Here is a 24960-nt window from a genome sequence, read left to right on the forward strand (position 1 = left end):
GTATGAAATATGCAGAATTGCATTTAGGAGGCAGTGCTCCTGTCTCAGGTTACTGGCCAGGCTAGAACTCATATCTGTATGGGGTTCAATGATTAGAAGTCCCTGATCCTCAGTTAAACAGACAATGAAAATAGTTTAAGCATCAGAAACATATTTATTTTACAACAGCAAAATCAGATAAATTACCAATGTTTTCTTTCAGACATACAGTACATAAATAACCATGCTAAAACATACAATTGTATTAATATCATTATCATTTAAGCATATGTACAGGAGCCCATTTCCATTAAGCCAACATTTTTAATGGCCACATCTACATATTGTACATACAATTTAAAACTATGGTCCTTTAAGAAAACAAAACAAACAAAAAATAAAATGAATGCATTAATACTGTATCACGATTTAATCCACTAATATTTTAGAGCTTAAAAGAAGTCTTTATCAGTAATCCAATACAGTTCCATTATGCAATCACTCACTCACAGTTTGCAATTTCCAATGTTTTTAAAAATAAGCCATAGCACATCTTGAGGCTGGGATAGTACTCCTATAGTCACAGATAATACACAACCAACCAAAGCAGGGGGGGGAAGACTGTAAATTGATATTTAATCATTCAACATATTGGCATACTGACTGGCACAAAGCAGTTTGTTACCCTACAGCAAAACACAACAAGACTTGGTAGGAATAAAAAAACAGCTTTTGACTGTACATGACAATTTGGCACATACAGTGCAAAATACTCCATCAACAAACCATGAAGCAGTAACTTTAAGAGTCAAGGGCCTGGCTGTGAATCTGTTTTAAAACTTACAAACATGATTCATTCATTTTATGGAATATGGGTTGACAAAATGTTGCAGAGTCCATAAAAGACAATTCAATGTCCCACAAAAAAAAAAGGTTCTGCACTACACAACATAACATTCAAACTTGTATATTTAAAAAACAAAAACCTACAGAAAACAGAAAACTACACAATATATAAATATGTTAGAAACTGGCATGAATACAACCCCGTCAGTCATGATTTTTCATTATTAAATGTGAAGTTTCAAAAGAGTGTGTGTGAACTCTATGGAGTTTAAGAAGTTGCCCTGCCAGAACTTCAAAATGCATTACAGAATAGATACATAGATAGGAAACTTCACATGGTACAATTATGCACACAGTGACTGAAGGGGATATTTGGAAATGTTAAAAATCACTAATTGGCTTTGATGTTAACGATGGCTATATTTTAAAAGGAGAAGCATAGCGTTAAGTGCATTGCAGTCGTCACTATGACTATGGTCCTTTTTCTCAAGTTCAGTAGTTATGATATATAATACATTATGCAAATGCACTGGGTATAACTTCAGGGAGATTAATCACTATTACTATCGAGTTAAAGCCAAAACAGACAAGCAAGCATCCTAAGGTTTTCCTCTGGTAAAGTATGGTCCCTATAATTGTATATATATATATTTTTTAATTCCCTCAAGAATGCCATTCACCTCAAGATATAATGGAAATTAGTTTTACAATTTACATGAATTAGACTACACTGAATATGAATTATTGTTCCTCTGAACAGAATCAAGTGCTGTTTATGCTACCATCTGCAGTAGGATACTTGCTTTTTGTCTGTATGTAAAATCAGGTAGAATAGTGTCAGGCTGGATCAGTGGAGCCAGCACTTACAGCCATTGTAACACAGTCTTAGTTGGAAGTTTACAATAGTTCTTAGTTTATAATATACGGTAGTATTTTTAGCACATTGGGCTATAGCTTAACCCACCAATAAGTGTTAAGTATACTGTTTTTCAATATTCTAAAAGTAAACACAATTTTAAAAAAAGAACAAAATGATACAACACAAATAGAGTGCCACACACTGTCTGTTACAACATGCTGCTGCATCAGTGCACACTTTGGAAAGAACAAGTCCATTTATTCTACGATACAGGCAATGCGAGTGCATTGTAGGCTTGCCGACAGGGGTGTATGATTACTGTCTAACGAAACGGCTTTGAAAACAGATCACATAACTATTGAGTATGTAGAAATCATGCTGCCCTAAAACAGAAAGGAAATACAGTACCCAATTACACACCATCTTTGAAGGTAGCGACACTCCAGTAGTGCTAGTTGGCTAAAGAATCTCTTTCTAAGAGTGAAAAGTTTGCAGTATGCCAGATCTCAGATGAGTAGAAACATCCAGGCAGGATTAGCTTTCACAGAATGACCTTCAAACAGCAAGAATCTATTGAATGGGTGGCTAAGAAAACAGAATACAATTACTAGTTTTTTTTTAATTTATTTATTTTTTAAATATTTCCTAAAATAGAGAATTGCATGTTTATTTCTTTTTTGTATGTAACTAGTTTTATTGTGAAATGAACATTTGATTGTCAACAGGAAATAATAAAAAGGTTGTTTACTGGCATTTTTTAAAAATAAATAAAATGCAATCATTCCGTGTAAAAAATGTTTCCAATGAACACGGGAGATTGCAGTGTGCGTTTTAAAAATCACCTTTCTTCTGGGGTGTTAGAGAAGAGGTATTTAATAGCCTTTCTAATAAGCGCTATTACAACATCAACACCAGCAGATTGCACACACTTTTAAAATGAAGTGGAGTCCCTTTCTATTCTACCTAATACACTTAAAAAGGCATGTTGCTTCACTTTTAGCACTATCTAAAGCAGTTTGTAAACTTCAACATAAAAAATACAACAATAAATGAAGTTTATCTACAGCGTTTTGACACATACCAATAAAAATAACTTAACTATATATATTGTTCTCTTTTTTAAAACCGGACTACATTTAAAACATACAACAAGTACAACTCTAGGCAGCCTGTAGTCTTACATCCTTACACTAGTGGCAGATTAAAATTAACAAATACAAAATAAAAATATGAATAACAAATGTTTCAGGCCCAATATGTATACGATGAAGACATAGTTTTAAACAACGCCCCCCCCCCCCCCCCCCCCAATTTACTGTTCATAATCCATTTGTTCTTGTCGCTATCTTTCATTCCAGTGTGTATTTTATAAACCCATGAAATTAAAATAAAAAAAGAAACCCAGAATCTATGCTAACTTTGATTTCCTTAAATTTCTCCAGTAATGCTCCGCCTTTCTCTATCCAAAATGGCCACCAGTTTGGTGAAAAGTGATGTCCTTACTTGCATGACTATATGAACCGCATTAGGAAATAGCGGGCTGGAGTTTCTATTACTGGTGTTTTTCTCACGCAGCACTGGAAGTACAAGACATAACTAAACCGCTGTTCTCTCTAGAACTTTGTGTGTAATATTTGTGATTCGGATTGGAGATCAGCTGTACAAAGAAGTGCAAAGCTTGAATGTACGTCTAATGCATACTTCCTGTTGATTCACATGTACAGTATGCCACAAAACAGCAAATCCAATTAAAAGGTAATAATATAGTCTGTGTAGTAGATCCAGATCTGCTTCAGATCCCCATAACTTTAACCATTTAATCACAAGACATACTGTAGTTCCAAAAACCACGGTTCATCAGAGTTTCTTAGAAGTTCTACACACACTTAACATATACAGTACTTTGGTATACCGGTACAGAAGCCATCAGAATGGTATATACCCATGTCCTTTTTGACAGCCTTCTTTTCTGAATAACAATTCAAATGGTGTTCATATAAAATGGGAAAGCACAACATGTCTGTCAACTAGCATATGGTAGCAAGGCTCAGCGATAGCTCTACCACAGACAAGCAATGCCAGATACTTTTATAGTTTTAACAGTATGTAAACCTTCTTCACACATTTTTAATTATACAAAGAACCATGCTGCACACAGGCAGGAGTCGAACGCAATCATTCCTTCTCTAAATAGTATGCAAGCTACAAGGACTGGTACAGAGACTGCATCTGTGATACTCAGGGCTTACTCAGTACACATTGATTACGGCATTGCTTTTTATTAAGGAATGTTCCTTGATGATCAACCACAACACAACTTGACCCTTTAAGACCGTTTAAAATGTGCTGCTGATGTGAAACTGTACAACCTGTATGAATGTTAAATGCATGCATTTTTTTTTTTTAATGTGGATTAAGAAATTAACTCAAGGATTGTACTGCCAACACAGATAACCAGCTGGATCTATTAACCAGCTGGATCTACTGCTGTTTAAATCACTGAAACAGACTCCACAGTAACTTACTGATTGTACTCACTCGTGTTTTTTATTTTCTTTTTTTCTCCTCACTGGTTCGCTCATTCACAATGACCTCGCAGTTTAAAACACAGCACATGCTGAATGGGGTTCATTCCACGTATTACAGAACTAGTATCATGTCATCAACATTTTTCAGCTATCCCGAAGAAAGAAATATACTTACGGAATTGTATTATAGGTTTATAAATTGCAAAAAACAAATCAATTATGACAATTTCAGAAGAACATTTAGGGGTTGATATGTTCAACTTATATCCTTTTTTATACCTTTTTAAAAAAAAGCATTTTACACCTGGATAGGTGGTTGTTTATCCAGTGCTGTAAAATGCTTAAAAAATTAAAATACACTGGCAGGGTATGGGTTAATCAAATCACCCCCCCACCTTAGTCAAACAATTAAAGGATATTATGCCAGAAAAATCCCATTAACAGACTAAGAACACTTCCATATGCATAATTCAATGAAATGCATAATTAATTAAAATACTTTTTTTTTTTTTTTAAGTCCTAAAAACCTTAACAGCTGGCTACCACTTTATTGGGGTTCAAAGATATTATCAAACCACTGCTTATGTGCAGAAGGTTACTTCCGATGCATCACTGAGTACAAACATAAATCTTACAGTGGATGAAATAAAACCACATAAATATGTATGACTAGAACAAGACCTAAACTTAAAAGCCTACCTAAACTGATTTAAATACTGCATGCTACAGAACGTCATGTGTCGTGGAAGGGCTTGGGAGCAATGAAGACCAAAGAAGAAGAAAAAAAAAATAACTCAACTGAATGTTGATGTCTATTGTTTTCATGGCAGATGTCTGTGAAAGTTCGTTCACCCCCCACTCCCCACTCTCTCCCTCGGGCGTTCTCTATTCCAGTGGTGAAATGACCTTTTCTTGTTTCCTCATTAAAACTGTACGGTGTGAATTGACAGGGCCGAGTGGAAGCTTTAGTTAAATCCTGTGTCAGTGTGGTAGCTGGTGTGGCTATCGGCTGTCAGCTGGGTGGTTTCTGTGGCTGACGCAGGCTGCATCACGATTGGTGCATCTCCATCTGTGGAAGCATGGAAATAAAACACAAGCATGTTACTGACGTGTATCACCCACCACGCCTGTAAAACACAAAGAGACACCATGAAATGTATAACACCACGGTCTGTTTCCATTGGATTGGAATTAATCTTGGACCACCAGCTTTGGCAAGGTAGACCCAAGATCAGTACTAATCTGGGCCCGTGAAACTAGCTGTGCGATTTAAACACAAATACATATAGTGTGTACATTTAAAACTGTTCTGACGGGCGCCATCATGTTTCCTTAGATTCTCAAGAGGTGAAGACAATTAGGAGAGTGTTATTAATGATTATCTAGATATATAAAAATATAAGTGTGACATATTGCATACATGTATAGATGCCATTTGAATCAGTTGCTGGGGCTGAACAGTAAGATTAAACATCAGCAGGATTTATACAGGGAAATGTACATAAGGACAAATGAGAAACCAAAATCAAACCTTTAATGCAAAAGCCTCCAGCTAGTTTTGACACAGTTTGTGCATAACCAGGAGAAAGAGCAACTACCCTGAGTTTTATACACATTCATCATGGAATGTTAGTTACAGTGTGTGCAGTATCAGGAAATGGCTTCAGGGGCACAAACTATCAGAAATTGACAATTTCACAAGCAATACAATTTCTAAATATTAAAGTACATCCAACAAACAAATGGCTCTATAATCTATATGGATACAAAAAATGCATTAATAAATACAAAAATCTAATGTGACCGAGTGCATTCCCTGGACAGTCTGATCAGTGGTGCGCGTATGGTTAAATGCATATCTAATTTTCTGCCAGAGAATAACAGATGTAAGATGGCAAAAAGGCTCAGCGCTCTTTAATAAGTGTGTCACAAACTGCTGCAACTGCTCTACTGGATAATTAACTTATTTCATTTCTTTGACAAGTCGATAGGGAAAAACTCCTTCAAGACTTATTAAAGACAACACATTTGTAATCAAGTTTATAACAACTTGCTGATCATTAAAAGTTCTTGCTTATTGAAGCTAGCAGCTAAAGTTTCTAATGGCATCTCAGTACTCCTCCCAGAAAGGCAATACTTAACATTTTAATACGAACCTCTGGCTGCAAAATCCTCAGAATGGTTGTCTGAATTTAATATAAAAGCAGAACTAGTGGCATGCTGAAAATTCTCCTTCATCTTCCAAAACTCTCAAAGAAAACTGTCAAAAACCAGTAAATCTTGAACATTGATGGCCAAACACCTATGTCTTTGTGAGCCTGCAGTTTTCAAAATTATACATGCATGGTGATCTACAAGCACAATGTAAGTGCCAGACCGTCACTTGTAGACCGCCTTCAATATTCATGACATGTGATTAGGTTTGGCCTAATAGCAGAACACTATCAATAAAGAAGTCTACCATCAGGTCCATCACACATATCATCATACTGGTGAGCGTGAACATTAACAACCTCTTTAATCTTGCAGACCTCACAAATCAAGCCCTTCCTCCCATGCTTACCCTTCTCGTCAGACTGAAGCTGTGCCTCTAGGTCTTCTGGGGAGACATAAAACTCGGGCTCTTCTCCCTCGGGTGGTTTGGGTTTACACTTCCCACAGCAGCAGTTACAGCAGCAGCACAGGCAGCAGCAGAAGTAGCAGCCAGTTGCAAGGCCACAGAACACAAACAAAGCCTGCAGACAACCAGGTAGAATGAAGAAATGCAATCATTTTTATCATTTAAAAAAAAAAAAAAGTTTGCAATCAATAGAACTGTATTTTGAATTCTGCTCCCTTACCTTTGCCCACCAGCTGGACAGGACAAAATACGTATTTACATTCTCCTCTCCGAACTGCTCTGCCACATACAGCCCCAGGGAGCCGTACTTGTCGTAGATGTTGCGCTTTGTGTTGTCGACCAGGATGGCGTGGGCACTGTTGATCTCTTTAAACTTGTCTGCGGCCTCAGGGTTCTCTGGATTCTTGTCGGGGTGATATTTCAATGCGAGTTTCCTGTGTGAAAAGAGATGCTCATTGGCTGAGCCCACTAAATAACACTACATGACTTGTTACCATTGGTCACAATATTTATATACGGTTCATATGCCGTTTGCAGAATGCAAGGCATTTGTCAGTTACAGCATGTACACTCCCTGTTAGGCTGTGAACAGAACTAGAGATAGCAGTACCATGAAAAAGATATGTATATGTATACATACATAGTGACGGACGGTTCCACTATTGTGGAATGTTATACTACAAAAAAATACATAAATGAATGAATGAATAAATAAATAAAGATGTGACTTGTTTCATGTTTTTGCAAGTCATATGTGAAAGACAGTATCTTAAACAGCTTACTGTCTCCCCCTACTGGATTTCAGTACAAATTGATTTCAAATCTGTAAACTGTACTGTACTTACCCTCTGAGTTCTGTATGACCCACTGTTCTTTTATAAAAACAACTTGGTTGCAAGGGGAAACAGTTTATCTTTGCTCACAGAGTCATTTCTTGATAGTTTAATTCATATTTTAAATAATTTTATTCCTCTGGAAAGTGTGCCTTAAATGGGCTCACAAGAGTCTGTTGAGCATACGAGCACTATTGGTTTTCTGTTCTTGTAAGTGAAGTGAACACCCAGCAGAGATTTATTACAGCTCTGAAAATCTGAATGAAAATGCTGCCGTGATTTTTCACCCCCTGAAGCCAATCAGTCATTTTTCTATCTAGGCCAGCTTTAAGCAATGCCACTGCCCGAGGGGAAATACCTTTGATACAGCAAGGAAAACAAAAAATAGGAAAGATGTATTATGTTGTTAGAAGACTATAAATATTTTATAGACTGTGAGAGTGCTGCCTGTGAGCCCCCCATCCCTCCTAGTTTGTATAACTATTAGCCGATTTTGCACTTCTTGGTAATTATATTACAATTCCAAAAAACAGTGCAATTCATTTAGCGTTGACCCGATTTAAAACCAGCAGTAGTCCACTTGTGTGAGAATTTCCTAATTGGCTTGGCTTGGCTTGTACTCCAATCCTTAGCACAGGGATACGACAAACAAACAGTCTGTGCTGAGAATCTGCAGCACACAACATCTGCACTGTAAGGAACAATGTGTGAGGACTTCAGGTGTTGCAGAGAGAAGAGCAACACTTTTTGAAAGGAAACCAAATCCACACTAACAAAACCAGTTGAAGTCAGATGACATCTGAGCACATGCTTCCCTGCTGTCAAATGTGCTGGACTCAAGCCAAGTCAATTGGAATTCACAGCATGTTGCCTAGCTCCCCCTCTCGTGATCGTACCTATAAGATTTTTTGATATCGTCTGGCGTGGCATTCTTGTCTATCCCCAGCACGTGGTATAGTGTATCTCCAGACGTGGACAGGGACCGCTGCCTCTGCTGCTCAGCCATCTTCTACTCTTTCAGCAAACTGGAGAAGGAAAAAAAAATAAACAGAGACTCGGTTAAGATTAGTAGAGCAGCAAACCCAGCATACTAAAAAACCTTGTTATATTGGAAATATTTTTTGTAAAACAAAACTTCGCTTTTTAGTTATATATTGTACTGCATTACAGTTTCAGTTTTGGTCCTGCAAATTTCGTAATCCAAATCTTGCACGTACATAGTCAAGCCAGCCTCCTAAAAGCAAAACAACTTTACCCTTTATTGTATGCTGGGCCAATGGCAGATTAATCTTTGAACTTAATGAAAGCTGCTGTATAACTATCTTACCACAAATATCTCTACGATATACAATATTTTGAATGTGCTTATACTGCATGCCCTTTGTACCCTTTCACAACACTGGAAATGCATTATTTCACATATCCATTAACACCAACACACTGAAACACACACACACACACGACGGTAATTAAAAATGCTTCAGTTAGCATCCATTATTTGCAAAGAATTTTAAAAAAAAATCTGACAGAAGCTTGTCAATTCTCAGCAAAGCACATTGGTTACTATTCTACAATTTAATGAACAGATCTTCTGCATTCAGGAGCCTATCAATCAAACTCTGGAGTTTCTCTTATACTGTAAATGAAAGAATCTACACTGTTCTTTAAATAGGATACACTGACCCTAGTGCCCCAACAGAGAATATTTAACACGGTCTTGATGCTTAATCCGACAGCCCATCAGAGAAACCTAGCGGATCAGCCAGTGGTCCGAGTCCCAGAATAAACCACGGCAAGTTATTTCCGATATTAAGCCGTCTGCAGTGTACATATAAAATAACCAAGACGTTTGAAACTGGGGGAGAAGGTGGGGAGGGTTAGAGGAAGACAACCCAAGCTTATTTATTCCAAAAATGCTGTTTTTACATTATACACGACTTGACAGGAAAGCATCGTCATCATGACACCAGCTGTATGCAAGCCAGGCCGTTAACCCCAAAATGAAAAGCCTTAACCTGTTCATCTTTTTGGCTGATCAATCAATATGCCAAAGTATCACCACAAACAAGGAATGAAGCTTAATGGGAGTCCAAATGGAATATGTTCCACTGAAGGCAAGCTGGGAAGTGAAAACTGAACAGAGTACAAGAGACCTGGGTTTTAACTTGTCTTAGAGTTTAGACAAACCAGGGACTGCAGGACACACTAAGTACATTCAGGAGCGAAGTCATGGCCTGGGTTACAGACAAAGGGTTAATGGGTTTTCGCATCTGTTGTCTGCCAGGAAACGGTTTCCTGGCAACTGCACGACATGACATCATCAGATTTTTAGATTCTACAGATAACTGTGTGGATGAAAGCCTTCAACGGTACAGTCATAGTGTTTCAGGAGAAAAACATTCCCTGGCCATACTGTACGGTATGCTTTCCAACTCGCTGCTTTTCCTCCGTCACTCGCTGCTTTTCCAACTCTAGCAGCTACTGGATAATGGGTCATTAAGCCGGATTACTTGTGGAGTTTCTAGGGCCCTATGAAATCCGTGTTGCAGAGAACACGGACGGAATCGCTGAATTCAGAGAAAAGAAAAAAACGGAATACGGCACCCGAGGACATTACCACAAAATCAGTTTAAACAAACAAAATATATATGTATATATTTTAAAAATTACATTGAAATAGAACGGTGTTTGTATGACAAGAGGCTTCAAGAAACACACGTCATGGGAACGCATGAGAAAAATATTTTTGCACCTCTCAGCCTCCATACACGGCCGTGATTTTAACTGTAAAAAACCGCTGCCTCTCGTGCCACTTCACTTGCTATCTACCGTTATCGCTTGGGGGGGGAAAAACAACTACCTATAAAAGTTATTCTGAGCAGATAGTACTGTAATGACTACTGCAGAATGTAGGGTCTAGTTGCTGCATTTTTTCTCCACATTTCTCAGGGAGATATTACTAAGTGCCTTTTTATTAAGTAAGAATAAATCAAAATACTTAGGCTTTTATTTACATTGTTTGTCATTAATTATTAATGAAAACATTAAATCAGTTTTGAAATGTTACAGTTCAGCTTGTGCTGAAAAGAAAAACTACTAAAAAAGACTACCTTTTTTTTTTAATTTACAACATTCCTAGTTTGTTTTTATTACTTTGTGTCAATTTGTACCCTTTTTTCTGAAAGCACTTTGATTAAAAACTGGTGTTTGTTTGTCATATTTTTTCATGCATTTCTAGCTTCACCATTGCTGTCAATGTACCAAACACTTGTGGTTATAAAAAACAAACTAACAAACAAATTACAGATTTTTAAAACCGAATAATCTGAAATCAGGAAAAAAATAAATCAGACAATTCAAAATAATAAAACAGATTTCACAGGGCCCTAAGTTTCCTGCGTCAAGCAAAATGACCCTGCAATGCAGCTCGACATCTCTCGTCTTCGCCTCTGCGCCATATGGGCAAGCGAAATCTTTAACAGTGCACCCTCTCCCTCTCTCTCTCTCTCTGACACACACAAACATATGCTCACATGACCACACCTTCTGTGTGTCAACTGAAATGAATTCCACTGAAAAGGGGATCGATGCTGGATTCTAGAAATTTCAGCTGTTCCGAGCCGGGTCATTAAATTTAGTCAAGACATTATGATGTAAAAGAACAGCACCAGCTCACCTCAAGAATCACCACCCATGCAAACAGCCAGCCGCATCAAATTTACTTTTCTGTCATGTGAAATTTAAAGGCTGTGCATGCAAGGCATAAAGACAGAAGGTATCCACAATGTTGCTCCCTCATTTAGCTTTGAGTCCATTTCTTTTTTCATGCTGCATTAGCTTACCGTATTTTTGCTTCTGTATATGAGTCTTGGGTGTACGTGCAAATGAATACCATGGGGGAGGCCTTGAAAAACCAAACACACTATAGAAGGCTTTACATAATGGCCAATAAAAGCTGGCATCCTATTCTAGACTGGGTTCCAAATGCAACATGTGACAGGCGTTAAAATAATAATTAGAGGGAAGGCTGCCACCTCAATAATCAGCTTGGGTAGGCTAACCACTGTCAATGGTCGGAAGAGGAATACTGTAGCTTATGGGAAATTTAAAACCTGCGGGCAACCCACTGTAAAAGCACACCGACTACAGAATTAGGTCACTGCTGAATCTAATATTGAGGGGGGCAGGGGGGTGGGTTGTACAGGCACAACAACTCTTATCTAAGAGGGCCTTTGCAGTTTCATTTTCAATTGACCTTAGTTTGCCAGTTACAGCATTTTTCTTCAATTGCTGCAACATCTCCACGGAAGTTCCGTATGACATCACAACCCCACCCATCAATGCCTTAGGCATCCGGGTTAACCTTTAACAACCCCCTCCCCCTCCATCCTCTCCTAGAAATCCTGCTTATTCATTTCATTTGTGTGTACACAGGAGCATGTAGGATCCAAGCTGGGCCTTATTGTGCAAAAGCTTGTGTTTTTTTTCCCTACAGTTAACCCCCACAAGCCTCCAGCACAATTCTGCCTTGGAAATCATCGACTTCTGACACAGCACAACACTCTGCTCTGCAGAGTGAAATGTTAACAGCGTTCGCTGTTTGCTTTACTCTGTAATTCACCTTAATCACACCGCTTGCTTTCACCCTTAAGCTCTTCTATTCCAATTATACTGAAGAGCTGTGTCCAGCCAGATGCCACGTTACCCCCAAAGGCCCCCCAAATCCCTTTCTTCACCCTGCACTTAATTCTCTTAACACTCTGGCACTGCTAGAGGTTTTCCTTTAAACTAACTAACCTCCAATTGCTATAATCGCTTCACAAATGGCTCCTGTCCAGTCTTTGTTAAATTTTCATCAACGAGTTTGGCCCTTAAGAGTCCATCTATTTAATGCTTTTGGCAAGTGAAAAGATTGCACCAATAATTTTGCAAGGCTTTAGGACTGCATCTATTGTACATTGCACAGCAAGTTTGGTATTGATTAAGGATAGTGGACCACTATTGTTTAATGCATCACTAACAGACTAGTAAGGGAACACGCAAAGTCATATACTGCTTTTTATTTTTTTAAGAATTTGTATGAGAGTCAATTATCCAAACAATCGATTTGTACAGGAGTAGTGGAGTAGTGGTTAGGGCTCTGGACTCTTGACCGGAGGGTCATGGGTTGAATCCCCGGTGGGGGACACTGCTGCTGTACCCTTGAGCAAGGTACTTTACCTAGATTGCTCCAGTAAAAACCCAACTGTATAAATGGGTAATTGTATGTAAAAAATAATGTGATATCTTGTAACAATTGTAAGTCGCTCTGGATAAGGGTGTCTGCTAAGAAATAAATAATAATAAATAATATAGCTAGTAACATATTCTATCACATGAAGCATACAAAATTACAAAGCTTTACAAATCATTAAATTAACACTAACACCTACAGTTAAGGTAATGAAATACTGCAATTAACCATAGCATAAACCAAACTTTGAATATCATCAAAAATACAATTCAGTACAACTTTGACACATTACAGAACTTTAGGAATCCTTAAACTTCAGAAATTCAGTAAAATGCTTCTCTACTTTGATACCTGCCGTTCAGGCATTGCAATAACGTGCAATTGAAATGAATAAAATAAAAATTCTCAATAACATAGACAGGATCTCCAGCCCTCACTGACGAAATAGAAGAAAAATCAAGAACGAGGTGTCTGTTTTCATTTGCTTAACTGCAACAATTTAAAGCACACAATGCTCCATCTAAGGGTTTGGTGGTCTGAATAGTTCTGTAATTTGCCTCAGTCTGCTGGTCCTTTTTTGGGGAAGCTAAATCTTGTAGTCATTTTAGCAGCAGAAGCTGTGTGTGTAATACACCACACGTAATTCATTACGTGATTACAGATGCGTTCGGTTGACTAGACAGTACGTTGATCAAAGATCGGATAATTGACTCTACTGTACTGTAAGTAGCTACAATGTGGTTTTGGTTTTTTTTGCATTTTATTGAGCAGTTTATTTCCTGCAGTTTCCAAATCGAAAAGTAATTAGCTGACTCTGGGACACCGCCTACACAACAGTTCAATTGAAAACCTGCTCATATGACTATTTCCTTATTCATTTGTGATTGGATGCCTGACATCATCAAAAAGCCCCTTCATCCAACACCAAGTGCAATGCTTCAATGTACTGCCGAAGAACAGCTGTATGAACAACAATGGAAGCACATTTCTATTCTTCCAATAATGATATAAATGTCCACGGTTTCAGCATCAACCTTCCGTACCATGTTTTGAACAGATTAACGGTGGTGCGCCTTTGCAAAACAAAAAAAGACGACTCCTGATGCAGCAGGACTAATCTGCACGTGGTAGAAATCTACATGGGATGTAAGGGGTTCATTTTCCTCCTTATAGCATTTCAGCTTGCAGGTTCATTGCCATCTGTATGTTTTATGGTAGGGCTCTGTGGGTTGAAGGCACTGGGTAGCCATGGCAATGATAGCAGACAGTTTGTCACACTTGGCTTTCTCTTGCAGCTCAGGCAGGTTCTCTTTTTACTGCCTCTGATCTAACACCACCTGTCTCTGGAAAGACTGATTCACCAGTCAGAAATGTTATAAATACTTATATGCAATGGCATACAAACAGCCGCAGTGCATAGACACAAACTTGCAATTAGAACTAGATGACTGAACACTACAGTATATTTTTTTTATTTACAAACTTTGTCTTGGATTTCAAAATATTTGTTACCTTTCTGTAACATAATAACCTCTGGGATTTTCTATTTTTGACAAATCCACTAGCAACGAGCTACTACAGTAGCTATGTGGAGAGCACAAAAAGAGTAGAGAGAAAAAATTGAGATGGTCAGAAATGTTAAGTTATACTTAGTCCAGTTCCAAGTCTCACAGAACTGCTTTTTTGTATTATATTACTGTGATATAGGATATCAAGAGCACAAATATAAATGCACATGGTTAAAATGTTGTACTGTACTACATGAGTCACTGCAACTATCTAGCATGATCAAGGGAGCAGCATTAGGGAAGCCTGCTCTATCAAACACTGGAATTACAGGTCACATGGTTATACAGGATATAGGGGAGGTGGAGAGGAGGGTGCCATTTACCTCTCCAGCCCAACACTTATGCAATTTCATGCTGTGAAAAGGATGTCACTGACATTCACCTGGCATGCTAAAACAGTCACAATTACAAGTAGTTTGATGGTGTGCATACTGTATTGTCACTGCAAGCTATTGTACAAGCGATTGTACAGTGTCCAATCTCCATGTATATGTTGTTGTGCACTGGAAGATAAATATTAGCTCCTCAAATTCTTAAGTCTTGGACTTAAACGCCCAGTTCAAATAGCACACGCTGGAAAAGGCAAACTGCAAATTGATAGCCTTCAACAAACAAGAGCAAAATGCATTGAAACCTGTAACTTCAAAAGCAGGCAATTCTCAATTGGATTTAAAAACAATATACAGTAATATGATAAGCACACTGCAGCCTGTATCTGAAAACACCTGCTTCCTTGTCAGTCGTTGTCCGTTCAACATGTCTATCTGCCAGCAGGGAAGGAAAATGGATGTGAAAACAATTTAAAAGTTTTGCTAAGTCTGCTAAGAAATAAAACATTCCTGTTTTCAGCAACTTGGTGAAAACTGCTTGAGAATGTCTTCTACAACTAGTCCACTCCTTACGGGGATGAGGAATCTGAAAGGGTTTACTCTACAGTGAGCCAAATTTGACCCTAGTTTCATGCTTTGGGTTGATCACTGTTGATCACAATCCCCAAATGGAATCCTAAAAGACTGCAGAAGATCTAATGTCAGCCAAAGCACTCTAATGAATTAGCTAATGGTAGCCAGCATTAATTCGCTATTCACAAGAGTAATAACTCTTCAAAACTTTCACCCAAAAATGAATTAATCACTTATGAAATTGTACAGTATGGAATCTGCAAAGCACTGGGCGTATGGGTAAAATACTAAATCTTAATGTGAAAACTACAAAAAATCCCCTGAATATATCAATAGAACGGACTTAATTCTACCCATGTATTAGCAAAGATGAGTATCATATTGATCAAACATTGTTTTCTCAAAACTTACACATGCTTTGTCCTTTTGTATAATAAAATAGCACGCAACACTAGCATTTATACCAAACTGATAACGTAATGTAGTTAAAATGATAAATTGACAGCAATCAGGCACTTGCTAAATTAGACATGAGGTACTGTTAAATCTAGGTACTGTTACATACAAGACTGGTTGCAGGTCCTGGATTTAATGAAACACTGACCTGCAGTTCACAAATAAGCCTACCTTGCCTTCTTGATTTTCACTGCAGCTGTAATACAAGCAGTCTATAAAATGAAGGAAGGACTCATTACAGAGTTTTGCACTTTACAGTTTAAGAATACTTCGCAGTATTACAGATTGACCCAATCCTGACATCACAACAGGGACAAACTGCCACCCTTGCAACCATTCAATCAAGCGTTGACTGACTACTCTGGCCTGTCTGAACGAAACTAGAGTTTTGCTTTATCTCCTCTTAAATTCATGACACTGCCAGGAAAATGAGAATTAGCCCTGGTATTGTGTTGTTACAACTGTATCGGTAGTCAAAACTGTATCATCTTTTCAAAACGTGATTCTACATCCGGAAATTTGACATGAGTTAAATTTATTAGGAATATTTTGGAATTACCAACCAAGAGTAAAATGTACAACATTGGTATTTACCAACTGGTAAACATTAAATACTAGAACGGCAACACTAGTCCCTTCAACAAGACCTAAGAGGGTCACTTACAGGGGACACAAACTTCTGCACAGAAAAATTAAATGATCAAATCAATGAGCCTACGAGAAAAACAACAAAACTACAATTACAGCCCAAGGTTGGCCATCCACTGTTCTCTCTCCAAAGTGATACTGTTTTAATATTGGGAATATTCAGAAAACTCTTAATGTGAAAATCCCATTCCGTCATTTGTAAAACTGGGACCCACAATTACACTGCATTACACCCCCCAGTGTCCAAACCAGTAAAATGATGTACATGTCTGCATCATCTTCTCCACTCTGTGGTCTGTTTTAATGATCTTTACACAACCTGCTGCTGCTGCTTTTCCCCCTTAGGGTTGGTTTTTTGACCAGTGCATTCAGATCCCCAGAAGGAACACAAATACAATGAAATAAGGACTGTGATGAAGCAGGTTCTATAGCGGAGGAATGAAGACCGGACGCTGTTTGAATCATTAAAAAACAAAAAAAAAAAACAAAAAAAAAAAAAAACACGGAATGTTTTAGGATCTGTTTCTCCATCACCCAGAGCTAATGACTTACCAGCTGCATCAGCCCTGTTTCACGCTAGTGATGATGATTTTAACAAGCTACACCTGTGTGTAAATTACTGGACATTGCTGAGTGATGCCAGAGGACAATGAACACAAAGTGGCCATTATTGTGCCTGGCCCCGATGTATTATCTGCCACTGTTTACTTTTAGTGATTCCTGAATAACAAGCACAAGCGACTGACAAGAACTTCATGACACTGTTTGTCAGGGCTTATGTACAAGTTTCAGCATCGGTACAGAGAGCACTCGTGTGAATTATACAGCTATTTAATCCTATGAGACCTATACAAAGAGGGCAGGACCCCACCTGTAAACCTTTCATTGAATAAAACTTGGTATTTCTCTATTAAATCTAAGCTGCTGACACACAAAACAAGGCCAATTATATGATTTTGTGCGAAACACACATAAAATAACCAAATGTCATGGTTGGAGAATCTAAGACCCAAGGGGAATACTGTATTCTGCCAGGCAACAGTACATGCCTGGGTGGCACAGGCCGCATATATCCTACTGGAGCCTGATCTTTCCCCAAAACACCTTTATCATGTGACTACTGTTATCAGGACTCGACAGTACCAGTAATCTTCATGAACTAAAGACTAGTGCGACAAGCACAAAAATGTATTCAGCTGGAGAAGCGTTTAAACCTACACCACTGAATTAAAAAACACGGAGAGTGTTTGTTTCTCATCAATACTGACTAGATGTACTGGTAATTCGATACAATTTTATTTTTTTTAATAAAAGCTGGATAAGTGAGGCCCCGTGAAAGACACTGATCATTTTATATCCAACGCTAAACATTGAAGACTGCACTGCACATAATATGGAACCGTTTCATTGTAGTCACTAAATAATTCTAACAAAGAAACAATGCAGTAGAATAAATAAATAAATAAATAAAAATAAATAAATAAATACACACGGATGAATAAGCTATTTTACTGAATGCAAAACTGATTTATGCGCCTTGGGTTTTACTTTCTCTACATAAAACACGGAAATCTAAACAGTCAATTCATTTTACAGTGACCGGAAAACAGGCTAATGAATGAGTCACTAATAAAATAGAATTATCACCGTATTCTGTCATCGTCACTGCTGCAGGTATATGGTTACAGAATCTAAACCAAAATAAAAAAAAATGAACGAGAACGCCTTGGCATAACATAACAGATGTAAAAACAAACAAAACTGTATGCATTGTAAAGGATTGTTTTGTACCGCTCGTCACGATGGATTTAAAGCGGATAATTCAGTGCTGCATCAAAGACAGCAGCATCCATATTGGCTATCAGGCAAGACAGTCAGCATTAAATCCAAGGGCAGCGAAAGAAAGAATGCAAGAAGGAAATGGATTAAAATGTCTTTGAGGTAAACCTCAGCGTCTATTTCTTACCTTCTAGTCTGGCTCCACGGGTTGTATTTCGGCAGGTGCACTGTTTGGTTTGGTTAACGCAATTTTTTTATTACAGTAGACGTCGCATCCCCACAAAACACACGAAACAAGCCAGCAGCTGCAGCAGCTCCTCTGTCGCTGGTGCACGCAGTGGCGTGCGCGTTCACACGGGATAGAGCAAGTGGGCGGCTCAGGGCCCGCGCATCGGAGCGCATTGACTGCACGCGCGCGCAAGTAACGCATTCAACGGGCAATTGTACAGCCCACAGTACATAAATACAGTGTTACACATTCAAAGAGGTTTAGTTTAAAATGTGCTGATATATGACCATGAATGCTTATCATCTAAAACAATGTAATATTCTGTATGTTTGTAGTCTTTTCACAGTATTTACACTTAGAGTTGTACTACATGGGATAATAATGGGCAATTGTAATATTTATTAGCTGTAAAATGTAAAGTTATAAATGTTCTAGGACCCACTTTTCCTAAAACCACTCAGAATGAAAAATACATTATGTTTTTTACATTATAATGACTTGCGCCCAGCCATGGCCAATCAATCAAAGAAGACGTCGTCGACCAAAAGTCTCGAGTACAGATCGCAAAATCTCGCGAGAGTTTCCTCCTGGTCTTGCAGCTGCTGGGGAGAGAAAAGCAGCGAATTCAGGTACCTGTTAAATCACTGACTTATTGAGGAGCTAACCGTTGTTTACATATTTAGGAAAACAATTGTTTGTTTAACCGTATCTGTGTTGTTTGCATTATGAGAACGTGTGAAAGATACATGATTACGGCGTTGTTCAGGTTGCTGTAGTAGTACAGGCTACAGTGTTTTCTTAGACTTTAGGCCTCACTGTTTTGGTTACATTGCTGTTTTCTGTGTATAAAATCCTTATTTAACTTGTTATTATACAGATAGTCTACTTGTAAGGTAGTTTAGCAAATATATGATATATTGCGCGAGATATTGTCATCCTCCTATTTATTAACCCTGGAGTGGCAACATAATTTACAGTATTCCCGTTGTGGGAGTCAGTTGTACTGACGTAAATAATTATATTTCAAATTCAAAGTTTACATATATGTCTAGGTATTCTTTCAACAATTAAGATGAATTGTTATTATTTCACATTAACAAACGTTTTTTTATTTTTATTTTTTATTTTGTAGTAATATAATTATTATTACCACGACAGTTATCAGCCACTAGTATCAGTCTGGTCCCAAGCAGCAACAATAAGTGGACCATATTTCCATTAATTGTTTAAATTAGATTTATTTATTTTTACCTGCTATTCCAGACGAGCATGTATCAGTAATTAAGAGGTGGTAATAGACAAACAAACCAAAATGAATGTTTAGCCCCCACACAGTGGGATTCAATTGATGTATTAAAGTAATTATTTCTTGTTTCAGTTACCTTATTCGTCTGCTTATGGTTAGTTCTTATTATAGTTCAAATAAACACGAGGTAATAAATCTGGTTTTTCAGATTCAGAAATTATTAACAGGGGTCATATAATTTGATTTTAGTGTTAATAAATATCCTACCATTACTTCAAACTCCCTTGCAATTATAAAGAGGTAGGATACAGATGACTAATCCTTGCAGATAATGCTGTGTTTGCCATGCATGTTGTTAAAATCTTTACAGTACATTTATTTTCCTGTAGGGTGTTCATGATGAGTTATGCTGAAAAGCCTGAGGATATAACTAAAGATGAGTGGATGGAAAAACTCAATAATGTACACATTCAGAGAGCAGACATGAATCGACTCATCATGAACTACTTGGTAACAGGTAAAGATTAAGAAAGGACTGCTTTCTGTACGGGTTTTTGCAAGCCTAAGCTATTTGGAAGGGATACATGCAAATAAAGGACATTTTCCTTTTACTGTTAACACAGATGTGAACATAACACTTGAATGTGGGAGCGGGGTAATTTTTAATACAGTCCTTGCCCGAAGAACCATAGCATATTTGATAGAGACATATGGGTGCCTCTCTAGGTAGGTGTAGAAGTATTCATGTCATATAACTGCAGTAGGGTTTAATTATAAAAACAGGCATTCATCATTTTCTATGGACATGGTTGTGTACTTAACCTATAATGTACAGAGTGGTCACCATTTGTATTGCCTTGATTTGGATGAAATGCCCTGTATGCACCTCATTTAAACAATGTCATCTGTCTTTCCAGCCTTACTTACTGACTGACACGTGTTTAGTGGGTTCATTTAGTGTTGCTAAACACATTTATGGTCTAACTTTTTTTTTTTTTAATCTCTAGAAGGATTCAAGGAGGCAGCAGAGAAGTTTAGAATGGAATCTGGAATCGAGCCTAATATAGACCTGGATTCCTTAGATGAGCGAATAAAAATCAGAGAAATGATCTTGAAAGGACAGATTCAAGAGGGAATTTCATTGATCAACAGTCTACATCCAGAGCTGTTGGACACAAATCGCTATTTGTACTTTCATCTGCAGGTAACATTAACCTGGCAAGGTGTACATGCATGGATGAAAATATGAAGAAATAAATAAAAAAGAACCAGAGAAATTGCACTACTGACTAGTAATGCTAGATTTGAGAAGTGAGGCTAACAGTACTAAACCCTTTCAGCTTATTTTTGGGTAAGACACGCGAGTGAGACACAACAACTTACTTGAACCAAAGTCATTGTATTTATCTTGCTCTTATTGTATTACTTGTACTGTAACACTTGAAATGTATTTGCTTACGATTGTAAGTCGCCCTGGATAAGGGCGTCTGCTAAGAAATAAATAATAATAATAATAATAATAATAATAATAATAATAACAATCATTACAAAATACTTTGTCATTGTGATATGATGTAGCATGCTTCTGGATATATTGAAATGTATGAAAATATAATTCCACTGATAATTAGACACTAGCTACTGTTCAGTCATATTTAACCTGTTCATTGGCCTGTACCAGAAAGGTGGCAGATCTTTAGAAAGATGGCACACTGACTTTTCATGACAAATCTTTAACTTCATTGATAAATATATATTTGTATTAATACTGTCATATTTCCATGTGAATGACTTGTTCATTACCTTGTTTTTAGAAATTGCATGAACATGTGCTACAATCTCTTAATTTTGGGAAGCATCTGATCATCCTAATCAGTTTCATTTTCAGACCTAGCCCTCAAGTAATAATCGCTATAGATACACAAAATATCAAGTCTTACAGTAAGTTCTGCCTAAAACCACCATTTGTTTCCAGGTTGAAACAACCAGGAAATGCACCTGGTAGTATGTTTGAGAGCCAGCCTGTTCTCCAAGAGGGTAATGAAACATAGTGCAATTAGAGCAGTTGTTGGATTATTTGCACATTTCCTGTTTGTTTCCTCCCCATGTGGCCACTGCAGCAACAGCACCTGATTGAGCTGATTCGCCAGCGGGAGACGGAAGCGGCGCTGGAGTTCGCTCAGACACAGCTGGCGGAGCAGGGGGAGGAGAGCCGTGAGTGTCTCACTGAGATGGAGCGCACACTCGCTCTGCTTGCCTTCGATAACCCAGAGGACTCGCCATTTGGGGACCTGCTGAACATGATGCAACGACAGAAGGTAATGCAGCTCATAGCTTGGCTATATTTATTGGAAATGGGGTCAGAATGCAAAAAGATATTATTTCTATTCCATCAACTTAATTGTCCTGTGAGGTGTTCAGAGGTTTTCCTAAAGACCACTACCCGCTTGACACCAAAAATATATCTGCTGTACCTAACAGTATTAAAACTACAATATATATGTGCAAGTAGGAGCATGTGGTTACTTTACAAGTTATTGCAACAGCTGCTGATTTAGTTATTTAAATTCTGGATTGACATAACTTGTTTTTTTGACTATGCATGAGCATGTTGCCTATATTATTTGCAACAATCCAGCTATGATTTACATTAAGACAAAACAATCTTTTGAAGAGCCAGAACTCACTTTGAAGCTTTTCCTTTTGTGTGTTATTTACATTTTTTCTCTTTAGGTATGGAGTGAAGTCAACCAGGCTGTTTTAGATTATGAAAACCGAGAGTCTACACCTAAACTAGCAAAACTGCTGAAACTGTTACTGTGGGCTCAAAACGAATTGGACCAGAAGAAAGTCAAATACCCTAAAATGACAGATCTCAGCAAGGGCACAATTGAGGAACCCAAGTAACCTTAAGATTGGTGCAATCGCACTGAGACTTTAAACAAGGACACACATGCTTTACTTCCTATTTATAATCAGTCTGTGACTGGACCATTTTTTTTGTGCAAAAGAGAGGACTAAATAATTCAATGATATAAACTAGATTTTAAAGTGACAACTCTGTTAAAGGCCAAAAGCTACATTTCAAGACACCAAGGTTTAAAATTGATGTGGTATGTTGCAGATAAAGTTCGGGAACTTTTTCCAAAGCATAGTTCATGAGTAAAAAGGTATTGGAAGGAAATGGGATTTCTTTTTAATTGTAATTTACTGTAGTTCTTTGGATTAAATCTTGATGCTTTTGGATTTTAATGGAACTGTTATTAAGCAAAAAGGTCACTTACCTTTTCAGATTTTCAGGTGTGATAATAAGGAGGAGTACATACAGTGTAAGTGTATTCTAAGCCTAAATTAGGTCCCTTAATGAGGCATACTGCATCCTGGAAAGCTCCAAATGTCTCATGTCATATGTGAATAGCATCCGTCTCTGGCAGGTTTAGGCATAACTTGTTAAAAGCATAAGTTCTATATATAAGAATGGCAAAGAGAATAAATGTAATTCTTTAACTACAACTTGAAAGACATTACTGATTTAACTTTCTTTTTTTTCTGCTGAACAATTGAAGTTGTTTGTATTTTTCATTATGAGACGGGTACTATACTAGGGGGAACTTTCACACTGGTACCCAATAAAATGTTCAAATTGAATTGTCAGTACAGTGTAATATATTTATTTTCTGCAGGAATTATTCAATTCAAGGTTGGTTTTGTTATGTGTACACAGTTTATAATGTGATTTCAAAGAATATATTCTAGTTGGAAATGACATTTTTTGCAAAAGGTACAGTAATAAACAGTTCTTTTGGAAAAAGAATGGAGAATTTTACTGATCATTTGGTTATACAGTAGATAAGTTCTCAGAGTTGGATTAGATACTCAGTGAGGCACAAAAGGTACAACTAGTCTTTCTAGTTTTACTAGTTTTAATGTGAAGCCACCGCTACAGATTTCAAGGATCTAATCCAATTTTGCAAAACTTTAACCATAAAATAATTGTATTTGGCTAGTTTCACAGACCCTGATTAGCACAAATCTTGGACTACCCAGTGTTGGGAAGGGGTCCAACATTCATGCTAATCAGGGTCTGTGAAACCATCTTCTAGCGTCTTATGAATTAATACAATGCAGAAAACACATTTTAATTTCGTTAGGTCTTAGGGGGCAAGGGTGGAATGGAAAGTGTGATATCCTACTGAATGCTCCACTCTGCCAGGGGAGTTCATTCTTTTGTACAATGTTTATGATGCTTGTTTGTTTAATACATGGCAACTTAATGTAATATGTTTCCATACCTGCAATAAAAAAACCAATGGCAGTGAACACAACTTCAAGGGTTCTGCTATTAAATTAAATAATGTAGCAACTTTGACGTGATCTATCTCAACAGAAACATGCTTGTAGTTCAAATTTACTGTGGCCAATACATAAAAGCCCACAACCATGTTGAATTTTACACTACAATACAATTCCTTGGTGTCTTGTTTACTACATTCTTCTATGGTATATCCTGCGCACTTTTCCTGATAGACCTTGCTAAAAGTTAAGTTGCAGGGAATAAAATGTATTCAATTTTTTTTTCATAATGGTTTGCTAATTCGATGTAACTCTTGAGGTAATACAACATTTTCAAATTCTGTTGTAGCTTAAGAAATGCACTTTTTAAAAAAAAAAAAAAAAAGAAAAAAAGAATGACCATTTAAAAATGAATGTGTTTTTGTTCAAAACAAATAATTTTATATACGACAAAATGATGCATTCCAATATGCAGTTAAATTGAATGACAACATTAATTTATTTGGTTTATTTTAGTGCTTTTAAATTAGTATTTCACCTAGCTAAACAATTAAACACTAGTGCTCTGTCAATTTCCATTGGCGGTTGTAAAGCATGCCATGACTCTGACAGTGATATGGGCATGCGTAATACCTGTATCCGGCTCACTTGTCACGCCAGCCTATATATAATGTGTGTATATGTATTTTTTTCCCCAAATAATTGTACAGGATTTTTCTTTTTTGAATTTCCCAAATCATTATTTATATTCCATATTCTGGCTGTGTTAAGAAAGCCACGTTAGTAGATGTCGGTAAATAAATCAATATTTTTTATTGGACAACTGACTTTTTTTCTTGAAGTAATGTATCTATCTATCTATCTATCTATATATATATATATATATATATATATATATATATATATATATATATATATATTATTACACACACATATATACA

The 24960-nt window shown here is 37.3% G+C and overlaps 2 protein-coding genes across 3 annotated transcripts; one reads left to right on the top strand and one right to left on the bottom strand.

Moving 5' to 3' along the window:
• Window positions 1-134: 134 nt before the first annotated feature.
• On the bottom strand, window positions 135-18679 carry LOC117423853 (dnaJ homolog subfamily C member 5). Its single transcript, XM_034905684.2, has 5 exons — window positions 18439-18679; window positions 8562-8690; window positions 7053-7266; window positions 6776-6947; window positions 135-5281 (listed from the first exon to the last, which is right to left on the bottom strand). The coding sequence occupies exons 2-5, from the start codon at window positions 8669-8671 to the stop codon at window positions 5178-5180; spliced, it is 600 nt and encodes a 199-aa protein (XP_034761575.1). The 5' UTR covers window positions 8672-8690; window positions 18439-18679; the 3' UTR covers window positions 135-5177.
• A 90-nt stretch (window positions 18680-18769) lies between these two features.
• On the top strand, window positions 18770-24051 carry LOC117427442 (glucose-induced degradation protein 8-B homolog). 2 transcript variants are annotated; one of them, XM_034045713.3, is made up of 5 exons: window positions 18770-19109; window positions 20097-20243; window positions 20734-20930; window positions 21847-22044; window positions 22460-24051. In XM_034045713.3, exons 1-5 carry the CDS (start codon window positions 18974-18976, stop codon window positions 22631-22633), a joined length of 852 nt encoding a protein of 283 aa, XP_033901604.2. In that variant the 5' UTR covers window positions 18770-18973; the 3' UTR covers window positions 22634-24051. The 2 variants fall into 2 exon arrangements, with proteins under 2 accessions (XP_033901604.2, XP_033901603.1); XM_034045712.3 differs by having other exon boundaries at window positions 19010-19109; window positions 20116-20243.
• Window positions 24052-24960: the final 909 nt, after the last annotated feature.

The sequence above is a fragment of the Acipenser ruthenus genome, chromosome 29 (genome assembly GCF_902713425.1).
Source record: "Acipenser ruthenus chromosome 29, fAciRut3.2 maternal haplotype, whole genome shotgun sequence".
Classification (NCBI taxonomy): Eukaryota; Metazoa; Chordata; class Actinopteri; order Acipenseriformes; family Acipenseridae; genus Acipenser; species Acipenser ruthenus.

Coding starts and splice junctions, on each gene's coding strand:
- LOC117423853 (XM_034905684.2), bottom strand. CDS start 8,671: ATGGCTGAGCAGCAGAGGCAGCGGTCCCTGTCCACGTCTGGAGATACA. Junction 6,948..7,052: donor TGTCCAGCTGGTGGGCAAAG/GTAAGGGAGCAG, acceptor GGTTGTCTGCAG/GCTTTGTTTGTGTTCTGTGG. Junction 5,282..6,775: donor GCTTCAGTCTGACGAGAAGG/GTAAGCATGGGA, acceptor ATGCTTCCACAG/ATGGAGATGCACCAATCGTG.
- LOC117427442 (XM_034045713.3), top strand. CDS start 18,974: ATGACTTGCGCCCAGCCATGGCCAATCAATCAAAGAAGACGTCGTCGA. Junction 19,110..20,096: donor GAGAAAAGCAGCGAATTCAG/GTACCTGTTAAA, acceptor AAATCTTTACAG/TACATTTATTTTCCTGTAGG. Junction 20,931..21,846: donor ATTTGTACTTTCATCTGCAG/GTAACATTAACC, acceptor TGGCCACTGCAG/CAACAGCACCTGATTGAGCT.